Source organism: Oreochromis aureus, linkage group 3 (assembly GCF_013358895.1).
Source record: "Oreochromis aureus strain Israel breed Guangdong linkage group 3, ZZ_aureus, whole genome shotgun sequence".
Lineage (NCBI taxonomy): Eukaryota > Metazoa > Chordata > Actinopteri > Cichliformes > Cichlidae > Oreochromis > Oreochromis aureus.
Window position 1 is genome coordinate 54,406,347 of NC_052944.1, and position 14,453 is coordinate 54,420,799.

A 14,453-nucleotide genomic window follows, 5' to 3' on the forward strand; every position below is an offset into this window, starting at 1 on the left:
TCCTTTTTGGGTCCTTTTTCCCACAATGCATTGTAGTAGTTGAGAAATACAGAAAAATACCTGTAAATGACTAATACGGAAAATTCCTTCACGTTTATACAGTAGATTGTACTGTATTTTTACAGATTTTTTTTTACAGTGAACTTAAAGAAGTCCAGACGCTTTTCTTTCCAAGCTCCTTTGACTACGATGACCTGGATGACTGAGAACCTTCACAGACATACGTCCCTGGTGTTAGTGTTTCCCCTGTCTCATCAGGTTCATCAAGTCCAGTGTCTCCCACCTGTGTGTGATTTCCCAGTGTCCCTCTGTGTGTATTTATGTTGTGTGAACTCGTGTGCCGTTACTAGTCCGCCTGTGAAACTGTCTCCGTACTGCCATATGTTCTCCCTGCTCACCACCTCTTTCATGTTACTCTGCACCCCTTCGTGTTCAGGTTTGCTGTTTAGTTTTAGTTTTTCCCAGTTCAGGTTATCTTTCGTTCTGTTTTTGCAATAAACCTCCCTCACGTCTCAGTAAGTGCCTGCATTCCTCCTCTTTATTACACATCACATCAATGAAATCTTGATTATGGTGACCACAGAGGGATCAACAGACTGAAAAACTGCTAAGATGCAGGTAAAATGTCAAGAGTTTCACTGGGTCAAATAATTTTACAAGTAAAGAAACAGGTGAACAACCTTCTGATGGATAAATACTACTTGTTACAATGCTGTTTTTTTTTCTACAAAATACTAACAATCTATATTTGAAAAACTGTGATAGCAGGTGAGGCAGTCGAGACAATATTACTGATGGATCTTAAATAACTGCTTAGAATTAACTGTTTAAAAGGCAGCTCTCCGAACTTTAATTAAATTATCCGTAAATATTAATAATAATATTTTTAAATGCTCTGCAGTAAATAATGAAGCCATCAGTAAGTCAATTTTTTCTTTTTTCAGTTTTGATAAAGAGTTTAATGTTATTAAATGTATATTAACATGCTAGTACATCAAAGTATGAAGGTGACCATGAGAAATTATACATGACTGCAAGTTGCACTGAAAGCATCAGTCTGTATTTTTCTCCTGATCTGTGGGTAACTTGAATGCAACGCAGCTTCTTTGAAAACTATTTTTGTTTAGCATCGCTTTAGCTGCAGAAAGAAACCACACAGTAGAACACCCCATGCTGACTGTCAGTTGTCCACACAGTCAGCAGCACAGCATCATGGATGTCACAGCTCTGTACATCAGACTATGTAAGTGTGTATTTCCACATGAAAAATAAGCTTCAGCTTATTTATTAATCATTATATACCATTATATGCCACCATTAAATAATAGTAATTATTAAATGCCAAAGATTTAATAATTAATTTGTCTTTACAAATTTGTTGTACAACTTATAAGATGTTAAAATACATTTATCAGCAGCTGTAGGAATCAACAGAATATTTGTAACCTGTGGCTGTTTTTGGTCTCCTCAGTGATGAACCTCATGATCCTGCTGTGTGCACATGATCAAAAAGTTGGTGAGTGTCATAAGTTTCCTCATTGATCTGAACACTGTTCGTGGTTTTGTGTTTGTCGGAGCAGACAATGAATGTATGAATAGTAGAAAAAAAAGTATTTTTAGTGAACATGTAATTTTGCTTTCATTTACTCAAGTGATGTTTTTTGATTGTTCAACAAACAGTACTTTTATTACAAGTCTGAAACTTTCTTTTTTTTCTTTTTCTCAGATGCAGTTTCTCTTCGTATCGCTCCAAACAGATTGCAGTTCTTTGAATATGAATCAGTGATATTTTACTGTGAGGATGCTGTTTATTGGGAAGTTGTGCATAATTCCAAAGGGAAAATAAACTCATGCAGCCACACCAACCAGGGAAAAGCAGGATCATTGTGCATAATAAAAAGTGTGTATCCAGACGACAGTGGAGAGCGCTGGTGTGAGGCTAAAGGAGCAAACAGAAGCAACGGCATCAACATTACTGTTACTGGTAAGTTTGCACTGGGACAACATTTTTTTTTTCAAACTTAGTTTAAATACATTTCACAGCAACTAAATCTCAGATTCTTGTCATTCAGCTGGTTCTGTGATCCTGGAGAGTCCTGCTGTTCCTGTGATGGAGGGAGAAGCTGTGACTCTTCGCTGCAGAAACAAAACTGCTTCCTCCAACTTCACCTCTAATTTTTATAAAGATGGAGCTCATGTTCACAGCAGCTCCACAGAAGACATGATAATCCACAGAGTTTCAAAGTCAGATGAGGGACTTTACAAGTGCAACATCTCAGGAGGTGGACAATCACCGGAGAGCTGGCTCAGTGTCACAGGTGACAAACAGCAATGTTTAATGTCCACATTACACAAAAATTCCATCAATACAGTAAAAATTCAAGATCTATAGATGCTGTCAGACAAACTCATGGTAAAAACCATGTTACCAACAATTTACCTACACTGCAGGCCAATTGTTCTTATGTAAACCACTTTGTCTTTAAACAGGGGTGAAAATCTTCGTTCACTGATGTCAAATTGTATTTTGTAACCATTCATTTTTATTCATGTCACAAAATCTGCATAATTACATTTGATTAACAATTGCTATAGTGCAAAAATGTAAGCGGACAGTACACATTTACACGGACTATATTTTAAAGATGGTCTCAGATTCTGTGATTTTAACTATAAGGTTAATGGACGATTACTGTAAAGCAATAAGTCTGGGATTTTGGCTGTCTCTGCCACCTTAACTAGAGTAGTCTTTTGTTTAAATAATCATATGTCACATATATCATATATAGATATATTATAAATGAGGATAGTACATGATTAGCCAGAAGAAGGAAGAAGTCACTTGGATGAGTGACGAAACATTTCTCCCATTTAAAACGCTACGTCCAGATGAACAGAATCAACCTTTTGGGATATTTAACCAGAGCAGAGACAGTCATATTCAATCAGTCAGTCAGTCAATTCAGCAACAATGTATTGAATATTGTTTTATCCAAACTTTATACAAAATGCATGCAACACATTGAAAGTCCACTCTGTCTCACAAAGTAATTTCTATCATCTCTGCATCTCACCACACAGAGATTGAGACAGACCACTCCTCAGAGCCCAGCTGTCATATTTACCTCATCTTACGAAATGTCTTCACTCTGATGATGGTGGCTCTGCTGCTGCTTTTTGTGGGACTTCTTCACTTTGGGAAACTCGGAGCTACAGCTAACTAATGGTTGCCCAACTACAAATGTTACTGTGACACAAGAGAAAATGATTCAGCTACTGATGAAAAATAGAAAAATCAAAGCTAAAGAGTTAATATCACATCATGATTCATCTGGATACTCAATGAAGTATTTTGCATGCTGTATTTTTAAGTTTTTAGCAGCAGGTGTATGATGTGCTGTGACATCTTTAAGAAGTTAAAACAATAAAAAAACAAAATAAAAGTCATATATGTAAATACATTTTTATGACAACCACCATAATTCTGACAAACATCTGCAAAGTTAAAGTATTGCTACTTGTCTAGTAAGATACTTTCATTTGTGTTTGTTTTTCTGGACAGAAGTGAGAAGTATGACTTTCTATGTACTAATATGTGTCTCACTTTTATCTGATTGTATTTTATATGCTAAAAATAATAAATACATAAAACAAAGATTTTATCATATACTTAAATAATTGCTTTTGCAATACAAGGCAACCACATGTTGGCCTGGACAGTAGATAACTTTAAATCATGCCTTTCAGGTGTTTTTTTTATTATTATTTTAAATTGGCTGTTATGCAGTAATTTTAATGGTGCAGCTAACTTGAGATCAAGTTAAGGTTGTGAGTGATTTTGATCGCCCCACAAACTACAATTTGTAAATATTTCACAATAAATTTTATCAAACTGCAAACCTTGCTGTTTTCAGAGGGAGAGTGCATTTGTTGTATTTCAGTGATTTATCTTCGGTTATAATGTCATACACCAGCATATGTGATCAAAAGTACAAACCTGAAGCATGAAAATACCCATTGAAAGACAAAAGCCTACACTCCTTTCTGCTCTGAAGAACTTATTTGCATTTGGAGAGCTGCTTCCTCTCTGACCTGAGGTCAGATTTTCTCACATGCTTGCAAACAGTTATAAAAGTCTCATTATTTTTACTTATAAGTGTCACGACTGCAGTTATTTGTTCACTCAAACATAATTACGTGAAATGTAAAGTTAAAGTTAAAAAAGTAAGTGTAACAGTAAACTTTTAAATCTACGGTCAAGTGCTTTAACTTTGAAAGTTCTTAATAATTATTTCTGAAATTGTCATCATCTTTTTATTTGAGGTTGCCAGAGAAAGAACTTTTGAAGAACCTGGTAGATCTGAAAAGATCTTACCATCCAGTGTAATGGTGCAGGTGAGCATTTCTATGCACACTTTGCCCCCATTAGTACCAACTGAGAATATTTAAAAAATCATGGCATACCTGAGTGTTGTTGCTGGTGTCCACCACTTTACCATCACAGTGTGCCCATCTTGTGATGGTTTCTTACAAGAGCTCAAATCATCTCGCACTGGTTTCGTCAATATGACGATGAATTAACTGTATATAAATGGTCTTCATAGTCGCCAGATCTCAGTCCAATAGAACACCTTTCAGATGTGGTGGAAGAGGAGAGTAACATCCCAAAGATGAATAAACATAACAATAATAATAACATTAAGGAGAAGAAAAATAACTTTATTTATCAAAGGAAAGTCTGATACAGCTCATCCGCGATTTGTATGAGAACTAAAAAGCCTGATGGCTGCAGGGCCGAATGATTTTCTGTGTCTCTCTGTTTTAAATCAGAGAAAGAGAAGAGAATTCCAGTACTGATGTGTTTGTTGTTGTTTTTGTTCCATAAAGATATTATAAAGTAGTTCATCTGTATTCAGGGACCAGTCTAGTTTGTTTTTTAGGGGTCCACCCCACAAACTTGGGGATTTTGGATCTGTAGCCAACACGTCTGTTCAAAAGTTATACTACATTAAAGTGATGTTTTCAATGGTCATTGCCATAGGAACAACAAATCTTAAACAGATGTGTATTGAACATGCACAGATCCAGAATAGCATTTATTTATCTATAGCAATATTAAATGCCCTGTGACTGAGTGGCTTCAATGATTTTGGTGATTTTCTGAGTGCCTGTGTTAACCCTCAAAGAGGCTTAAAATGTTCACTATTTTTGTGATGTGTTTCTGCACAGTTCACCAAACTGAGCACAGGAAACATGAACCAGTCTACAAGCTGCAGCAGCATTAGTCTGAACTGGTTTGTTGTTCCACCCACTGACAGTGAACTGAAACAGTGAGGCTTGACTTGACACAAAAGACACTCAGCTTCTTTGGAAACAGCTTTACTAAAATTAGATTATTGAATTGCTTTTAGTAGCAAAGAGACACCTGTGCTCACTACTGTTAAGTTTTCCGTCTACATCAAGACAACATGGAGATCAGAGCTCTCTGCATCAGACTGTGTGAGTACTTTCTCTATTTCTACATTATTATAAAATTTAGGTTATCAAAGTAGGCTATTGTATTTTTGTGGAGTCCATATCAGATGTGGTATTTTTAGTATTACTTTTAGTAATTATACATATTTTAGTAACTGTGTAGCTCTTTTATTTTTCTTCAGTGATAAGCATCATGATTCTGCTGTGTGTACAGGATCAGAAAGTTGGTGAGTTTTATCATATATATCAACTTTAGTTCACATTTTGGACAAGCAAGCAATTTATAGGAAAGAAGTAGATTTTTTTTGATGTTTTTATTGTTTTATTTACTTTTTTTTATTCACTGAGTGTAGTATGTTGGTTTAATAGTAAAACTCTAAAGTGAGTCTTTCTTTTTTCTTTGTTTCAGATGCAGTTTCTCTTCGTGTTGTTCCAAACAGATTGCAGTTCTTTGAATATGAATCAGTAACATTTCACTGTGAAGGAGTCGATTATTGTGAAGTTGTGCATAAATTCAAAGGGAAAGTAGAAGCATGTAGTAAAACTAACAAAAGGACAGCAACAGGATCATCCTGCATGATTAAAACTGTTTATACAGAGGACAGTGGAGAGTACTGGTATGAGACTGAAAGAGGGACAAGAAGCAACAGCATCAACATCTCTGTCACTGGTATATTTCCATCAAGGCAACATTATTGTGTGAAAAATGTTGATTGAATGCAATATATATAAATCAAATGCATCTCATTTAGATAGTCCTGTGATCCTGGAGAGTCCTGGTGTTCCTGTGTTAATGGAAGAAACTGTGACTCTGAGCTGCAGGAACAAAATTGCATCCTACAACTTGACAGCAGATTTCTACAAAGATGGATGTCCTATCTATCAAAGCTCCACAGGAAACATGGCCATCCACAGAGTTTCAAAGTCAGATGAAGGACTTTACAAGTGTAGCATCTCAGGAGTTGGAGAATCACCAGAGAGCTGGCTGAAAGTCACAGGTGAGACACTGAGATGGTTTAAAATAAGGTTTTAAAATAAGTTGATCTGAATGACAGCTGATGCTTGTTATGCAAAGCTGCAAAGCTACAAACAGATTTACTGTTTGTATTAGCATTTGTGAAATACTGAGAAGTTTCCAGTGTTCAAACCTAAGTTGCAGATTTAAACAACTAAAACAGGTGTGCCAACATTTCCATGGCGTTTTAGAAGCTTTTAAGTAGATTAGTAAGATTTTTAAATGTCATAAGGAAGAAGCTGTATTATGAAAACATTTTTCAGAATTTACCATTCTTCTCTCATTTAAACCTTTCTGTGCTTTCAAACCAGACATGACTCATTCCTCCTCTGCTGCCACGCCTTGGATCATTGCTACCATTTTAGTCAGTGCTCTGTTGGTGGCAGTGGGACTGTATCACTTTGGCAAAGGTTACTGGAAGAGAGGTAAAGAAAATATTATCATTATTATTAGTAGTAGTATAAAATTTGCAAAATTATTGTCTTTTAGGCAGACACATTTTAAAATTTATCATCCAAAGTTTTTAAATAAAAGTCAACTCTATAAGCTAACTGGCTTAAACTGAGAAACTATCTGTGCCTGTTTGACATGTTTCTCTTCTTTTATCTGTTTTTTTTTTTTTAGAGGCAGGCACAGTGGATGCAGGAAGAGCAACATATGCTTTAGTAAGAAAAAACAGGAAGACAGGAGGTATTTTACCGAGCAACAATATCACAAAATTAAGACTGTGAAGAAAGGTTTTGTCTTTGTTTTCTCATGTGGTGTTGTCTCTAGGTTGGTTAGACACCTTTGTAATATTTATAAATGTATAGATGCGAGTGATAATTCGAGCTTCCAAAACGTTCACCTCAAATGAAACCACACAGAATACAATTTTAAAGCTGATCTTCTTAAGCAGGTACTGTATCTCAGACAGCTCAAAATAGCTGAATTTGTCATGAAGTAAAACTTCAGACATGCATTCAGCTTCAAAATTAACTTTAAATTGAACCCAATTACTTTCTCTTTTAAGCTATAATATTTAGTGAATAGCATTAATTGTCTCACAAATTATTTAAATGCAGGAGAAAAAATGCCAAATACAATCAAGAATTTTACCATTTGACCACCCATAAAAGAAAGAAATATATAAAGGAGTAGTCAGAAAAAGCAAAAATAAATAAATAAAACACATTCATAAAATTGTCTGAAATTTTTAGACTATATGTTGTACAGTACATGCAAAACAAATAGATCAGGACTGTAAAATATAATATCTTAGTTTAGTACAAAAGTACAAAATACTAAGAAGCTGTTAAGAGAAGCTGGTATTCTTGTGGTCAAATCAGAATTACCAGGCAAACAGCAGAAACTCACTTTTAAAGTTAAGGTTTTTGTTAGCTCAGTGTTCGATTAGCAGCACCTTACATAATGGGCTGATGTAGGAGTGACACAGATTTTCTTTTCTATCCCTGAATGTCAGATTTTCCTAAAAATCAAGGTTAATGAATACATTGAATAACAGACGGGGATAATCATCACTAATATTGCTGTGGTTATTATTCCCCTCACTCCCACTGTCCCTCTTCATTACAAGATGAAGCTGCATCTCCTTCTAGACCTATTTACTACAGCTTAGGCCTCTGTGCCACTCAACCACAAGGTAAGACTAGTTGTGATTCAAAGGCATTTAGATGATGGCACTGAGACATCAGAAACATCAGCAAATAATTTTAATTTTAAATGATCTTCAACAAATAAGTGTTTTATTATGTAGAGTCTTTTGGATACCAACTGATTTAATTCCATCTGTTGTCAAAGCAGAATCAGGAACCAGCACAGAGATGTCCTCAGCAGGTCCCTGCCAACCCATAGCAGTGGATCCCTTCTATTCTGTAATACAGTAGGTAAGACTGGGGACAGGGATGCTTTATGTGCTGCATTCACACAATCTGTGATGGATAATAGAGATCTATAAGTTTTGGATTGGTAAAATAGACAACGTCATACATGGAATATTTATACTTTTTCATACATACCACTCATTCACTCACTCCTAGATTTGTGTGTGTAAAAACACTGATTTCACAACACTGGAAAACTGATGTTTTACACAGAGCGTTCTTTGTTGGAAAATATTCTATGAAGAAATTATGGGTGTGTAATATGCACCATTAAAGTATATATTTTTTCCAATCCTGTTTTTTAATTTTTTCTTCTGCACCTTTTTGTGTGTCTTACAGGTTGCAGAGAGAGAGAGATGACTGAAAACATAATCACATCTGAGTGAGAGTAAAAACAAAGAAGTAACCAAGTTTAATTACATATTGTTTTTTTTTATTAATCAAGTTGTACATTGCTGTCTGTAACCTGTTAACGGTTTTGTTTGTTCAGTCAGAAATAGCTGCTTGCCATTTCCGCGTGGTTACAAGTATATATACAGTTTGAATCAACTTCTAAATAAGTTTAATCACCTTGTTCGATCTTCTTTCCATTTTTACACATGTATGAATGCTATTACAGTAAAAGAGCTGCTGCAGCTTTCAAAGACCCCCGCTGTGGTCAACCGCTAATGTCAAAGTATCACATTAGTTTTTTCAAAAACAGACGCACCGAGTTTGTGGTGAGCAAATAAAATATAACTGCCAAGTTTGATACTGAGCACGACTTTAACCGAGTTTAAGTGTTGTCTAGTACCCAGATATGTGGTGTCTGGTTTCATGCTGCAACCTGATCTGAAAATGATCTGAAATTCTACTTTTGTTTGCTCAGATGGTGTGAAAGCAGAACTCAGTTGCTGAGTGAGGACAGAAGCTCTCAACTCCTGTGGGCTTGGCCTCAGTTGGTTACAGTAGTTTATATTTTGAGAGGTTAAATAAGGACTTTAAAATTAATTGTTTTAGCAAAATTTCCTCTCCCCATGCCATGACTCTGTTTTAAATAAAGTTGCATAACGATATACGAAATGTGGAAGTAAATATTGTAGAAAAGTGTGTGCAGATATTATGTGTCTATAATTTAGAGATATAAATACCACAATTAAAAGTGAATTAAATTCACAATTAATTACAAAAAATTACAAAAATCCACACACTCTATGTAGATAGCCTGATAGTGTTTTGCTTTGTTTTGTTTTTTGTTTTCTGTTTTTTTAGTTTTAGCTTTAATCTCTCCTGTTGGCAGTAGTCAAAAATTTAAAAAAAAATTCTCTACAGCTATACGGGAAACTTGTAATGATGTTTTTCTTTGTTTGTTTGTTTTTTTTTTACTGATCCTGTTAATAGTAGTGACTGTTGCACTAGTCAAATCTCCTCGGCTTCATGATAATATTTGTTTTTATACGTATGTTAATAAATCACAGTGATAGTGAAAATGATGAATATTAAATGATTACAAGATTTATTTGTCTTTGTCCCCTTTGATAAAGTGTTAAATACTAGTGTTAAATACTAAGTGTTGTTTCAGCAGCATAAATGAGCTACACAGTTTTCAATTCTGCAGTCATTTTGGAGGTCAGAACTCTGCATCAGACTATGTGAGGTTACGTTCCCCAATAAAACAAGTTAAAGTTTTAAGAGCTAAAAATTTTGAAATGTGATGTTAATGTGTGAAGGTTTCATGCTTCCGTGACATCGTGAGAAAGGTCAAGTACAAGTGATGCAGCACCTCCTATTGCAAAAGGCAGACATTACAGCGCCCCTTGCAAAATTACAGAGGCCCGCAAGGGACATGGGAGAAAAAAAAAATTAAGATGAACTTTTGCGAGATCTCGCAAAAGTTTTGCAAGTGCATCCTTCGCAGGTCGCATTTGAAGGCCGAGTCGGTGTATCCTTCGTGACCCAACGTATCCCAGAATTCACAGCGCAGCCCAGCCAATTTGTTTCTAACAATGGCAGCAGCTACTTAGTTTTAATATTATTCTTTCTGGGTCACAAAATAAACTTTAAAGACATTTTCAGGCATGAATATAGCTGTGTAAACTTCAAATATCTGCTCGGTTTATCAAGACATCACATATTTGCAAAAGTGCTCCGACGTTTTCACAGACGTCTGTTACCCACCATCTCGAAGCTAATGTGAGGTCGAGGCCCACTACAGCTGGGGGGAACAACGCACTCCCGGCACATCGTGCCTCAACCTCCCGGTCAGCTTCGAGCTGGCGGCCTCCGAAGGATGGCCAGCGCTAACTAGTGCTGGATATGGTAGTATCTATTTTTCTTCACTGATACGTGAATTTGGCATTGCATAAACTGCTGTTTAAACTTTAGTTAACCTACATAACCTGTATTTCTATGTTACTGGTTATCATTTTATCATTTTAATCATATGTGAAAATCACAATCAATTTGTCTTTTAATGGTTGTAATGGTAGTATCAGGCACATGTAGTCAGTGCAGAGGTGGGAAGTATTGAAGTACAAATGCTTTGTTAGTGTAATTAAGTAGTGTCGTGGAATACTTTAAATAAACTACAAAAACCTGGTGAGCGTCATTTTGAAGTGGGTTTAATAACATATTGGAATATGGAGAAAAGCTCTGCTCAAACAGCTGAGCAGTTGCTAAGATGGGCCGCTGCCCTGATCCTTTTATACCTTGACCAAACTCACAGACAAAGAAAATTCCTCAACAAATTACATGAGTCTATACCTTCAGTTCATCCCCATCCTTTATACTTTCCCTTAAGAGAGAGAGAGAGAATTACGACCATGTTTTCTACTTTACTGTTGCCTCCCTTCTTTCCCCTCCCTGATAAGCAGAAGGAGCCTCACTATCTGTTTAATGTCTCCCATGAACTTACAATGGCCCCACTGTGTGTGTGTGTATATGTGATAGAGCATAAGGCCCATTTGTGGTGCTATTCTACATGTATATACCTAAGTGAGAATGTGATATTACTACTACTAAAGTGATCAATACATAAGAAAAGAAATTTCTCACCACAGTAGAATCTTCGGATTTCAGCAATATTTTTCTGCCAGCTTTTTACTTTTACTCCCCACATTTTACTTCATGATAAACAGGTTAGTTTGTTGTACTGTGATTGATTTAATGTAAAGAACTGTGTGTGACTGGTGCTCAAGGTCAGAGTTAGATTACATGAAGTGTAGCAGAAATTAATTTGAATATAAGCTGATTATGCTTAGATTCATTCACTACTCCACTACTTCACAACCCCACCTTCATACCGATTTTATACTGTCTAGTACAGGGGTCAGCAACCTTTAACACCCAAAGAGCCATTTGGACCCAGTTTCCATGGAAAAGAAAACACTGGGAGCCGCAAATACTTTTTGACATCTAAAATAAAGATAACACTGTTATTATTTTTTACCTTTATGCTTTGTGTGAACAACTAAGGTGTGCTGCTTATGAAATCTATGAAGTGCTACAGAGAAAATTACATTTTATTTATGTAATGAACACATTTTGAACTCTTAAAAAATATAACAAAAAGGAAAGACACCTAGTTGAAGGTCTCTTTTAAATGAATTAAAAAGCTGAACTTAAATTATTCATATAGTAAACAAAAACTGCAGTGAGCCGTCATCCTTATATCACTTTTGGGATTTCGCAGCCTGTAGCGGAGCCTTGACCTGAATTTTAAAAATAATTGGAAAAAAGCACTCTGCTGCTAAAAAATGAAAAATAAATATTTTGCAAAATATCTGCATAAATATTTATTTTACGTGGTTAATGTGTGTGGCGGGGCGTGGTCTGCAGTGCCGCTGCAGGGGAGGCGAAGTCGCTAGTAAGCTGTCATCTGTGAGGCGTGAACGCTGTTTGTTGTTACCATAGTCCATGGTGGAGAATAGCTGCTCACATACGTATGTGGATCCGAAGATCCATACTTGGCCTGCCTGAGGTTGAAAGTCTCGATAAATGCACGGCGTTTCGGCGGGTATGGTTTATGCGAGTGTGACGCTTATTTTGAGTGATGAAAAATAACATAATTTTATTTTTATATTTCAAGATCACAGTAATCTTCCAATTTAGAACTACAAGTTAAAAAAGAACTAACACAAATAAAATACACTTCAGTTAAATACTTATAATTTTTTTTTTTTCAAACCACGTGGAGCTGCAGTATAAGGACTAAAGAGCCGCATGCGGCTCCGGAGCCGCAGGTTGCCGACCCCTGGTCTAGTATAAAGACAGCATAAATGCTGAACTGCTAGTGTAAAGGGTGCAAATCAGCCAAGTTAGCTCATGAAACATCTACTGACATCTTGTTGAATTCATTTGTGCAAATTCACAAACAGAAGTAAACCTCAGACCAGGGTCAACACAGGTCAGCTGATCACAGCCTGTACAGTGAAGAGAGGAAAATCTGCTGGATCGGACATATTAAAACAATGTTCTGAGTTGTTATTCTATTCCAAACGCTGAGCCAATACAACCTTAGTTAGGGATCCCCCACCTGTGAAATTCCAATTTAACCCCTGACTGTCCTCATTTTCCTGTTTTGGTCTCCCTTTATCTACAATAAAAGTAACAGAAAATAGAGCATTTTTTTTACAAAAAAGTCATTGTTTTTCTCTGAATAGAATCGTTATTGTCAAACACAGTTTGGCATCTCTCCATTGGCAGCATGTAGATTTACATTCAGATTGTTTTAGGATAGGAGAAGAAGCTAAAATAGACATATGTTGAAGGGTACCTACTCAGGGAATGTGTGTAATACACAATAATGTCAGTATCTACACAGTGACACAGGCATTTAACAAAAAGATATATACAAGTTATACATACACATGTGTACATACATACATACATAGTATAGTATAATAAATACGGTTTATAAATAAAGTGTAAATGTCCATGAATGTAAACAGCACAGTAAGCCTTCAATCAGGTTGGAGGTGGGGCATGTTTGACTGTGGGTGAAAACTTCTATTGTGTCTGTTTGTTTTTGACCTGATGGACTTGTAGCATTTACCAGATGGAAGGGTGGGGTGGGGGGCAAGTGAGTGTCCAGGGTGTTAGGGGTCCTTGATGATGATACTGGTTTTCCGCTGAAGTCTGCCAGTATAAATGTCTCTGAGGTGATTATGTTGAACCTAACTGATTCAAAAAATTCAGAGTGAAGTAAAGTTTGTTGTTTGTAATCCGTTGTACTAATATAATTTTATTACATTAATATAGCATGAAGTTCACTTAGCTTTGCACGTAAATGGCTGGTAGAAACATTAGAAGGTAGTTTTTACTTTCTTGGTTGAGTGTGTTTCAGATTCTTGACCCTTTCACTTTTAGTTGAGTAAAAAAGTTGAATAACTGTGTAAGTTTACAGATAAGCAGACATACAGATACTTGTGTAACTACAGAATGTCTGTACTTTTGTCACCTCTGACTCGGTGTCAAACTACATGTAACCTTTTAGTGCCTGAAGAAAATAAATGTTGTAATGTCTTATGATGCACTGCAGGTGGCAGAGTTGGACTGCAATGAAGACCTGCGATGATTACTGTAAAAGACACTAAAAAACTGAACACATAAACACTTACTGGCCTCTTTATCAATTCAAACAAACATTGCACAAAGATTTTGTTCCATATTGACATGAAAAGCATCACACAGTTGCCACATCCCAAAGATGCTCTACTGGATTGAGATCTGGTGACTCTAGAGGTCATCTGAGTACAATCAAAACATTATCATGTGCAAGAAAACAGTTGGACATGAATTGAACTTCATGACATGGTCTGTTATCCTGTTGGAAGCAGCCATCAGATGAATGTAAAGGGATCGGCATCGTCAGGAACAACACTCACACAGGCTGTGCCATTTAAATGACTAATTAATTATACTTAGGGGTCCAAAGTGTGGCAAGAAAATATTCCTTACACTATTATACCAGCAGCATACCTGAAGATCTATGAAAAGACAGAAAGTTTTTTTTATTATTACTTTTTTAAGGGCAAACTCTGATTCTACTAGCAAAATGTTACACTGGAATTCAAAAAATCAGAAGAAACAGTTTGTAGTTT

At 36.0% G+C, this 14,453-nt stretch overlaps 1 protein-coding gene across 1 annotated transcript; it reads left to right on the forward strand.

Annotated features, from left to right (window-relative positions):
* The first annotated feature begins 5,371 nt into the window (after positions 1-5,371).
* LOC120433946 (low affinity immunoglobulin gamma Fc region receptor III-like) lies at positions 5,372-7,273 on the forward strand. Its single transcript, XM_039601113.1, has 7 exons — positions 5,372-5,499; positions 5,658-5,702; positions 5,885-6,145; positions 6,228-6,473; positions 6,802-6,915; positions 7,115-7,155; positions 7,265-7,273. Exons 1-7 carry the CDS (start codon positions 5,469-5,471, stop codon positions 7,271-7,273), a joined length of 747 nt encoding a protein of 248 aa, XP_039457047.1. The 5' UTR covers positions 5,372-5,468.
* Positions 7,274-14,453: the final 7,180 nt, after the last annotated feature.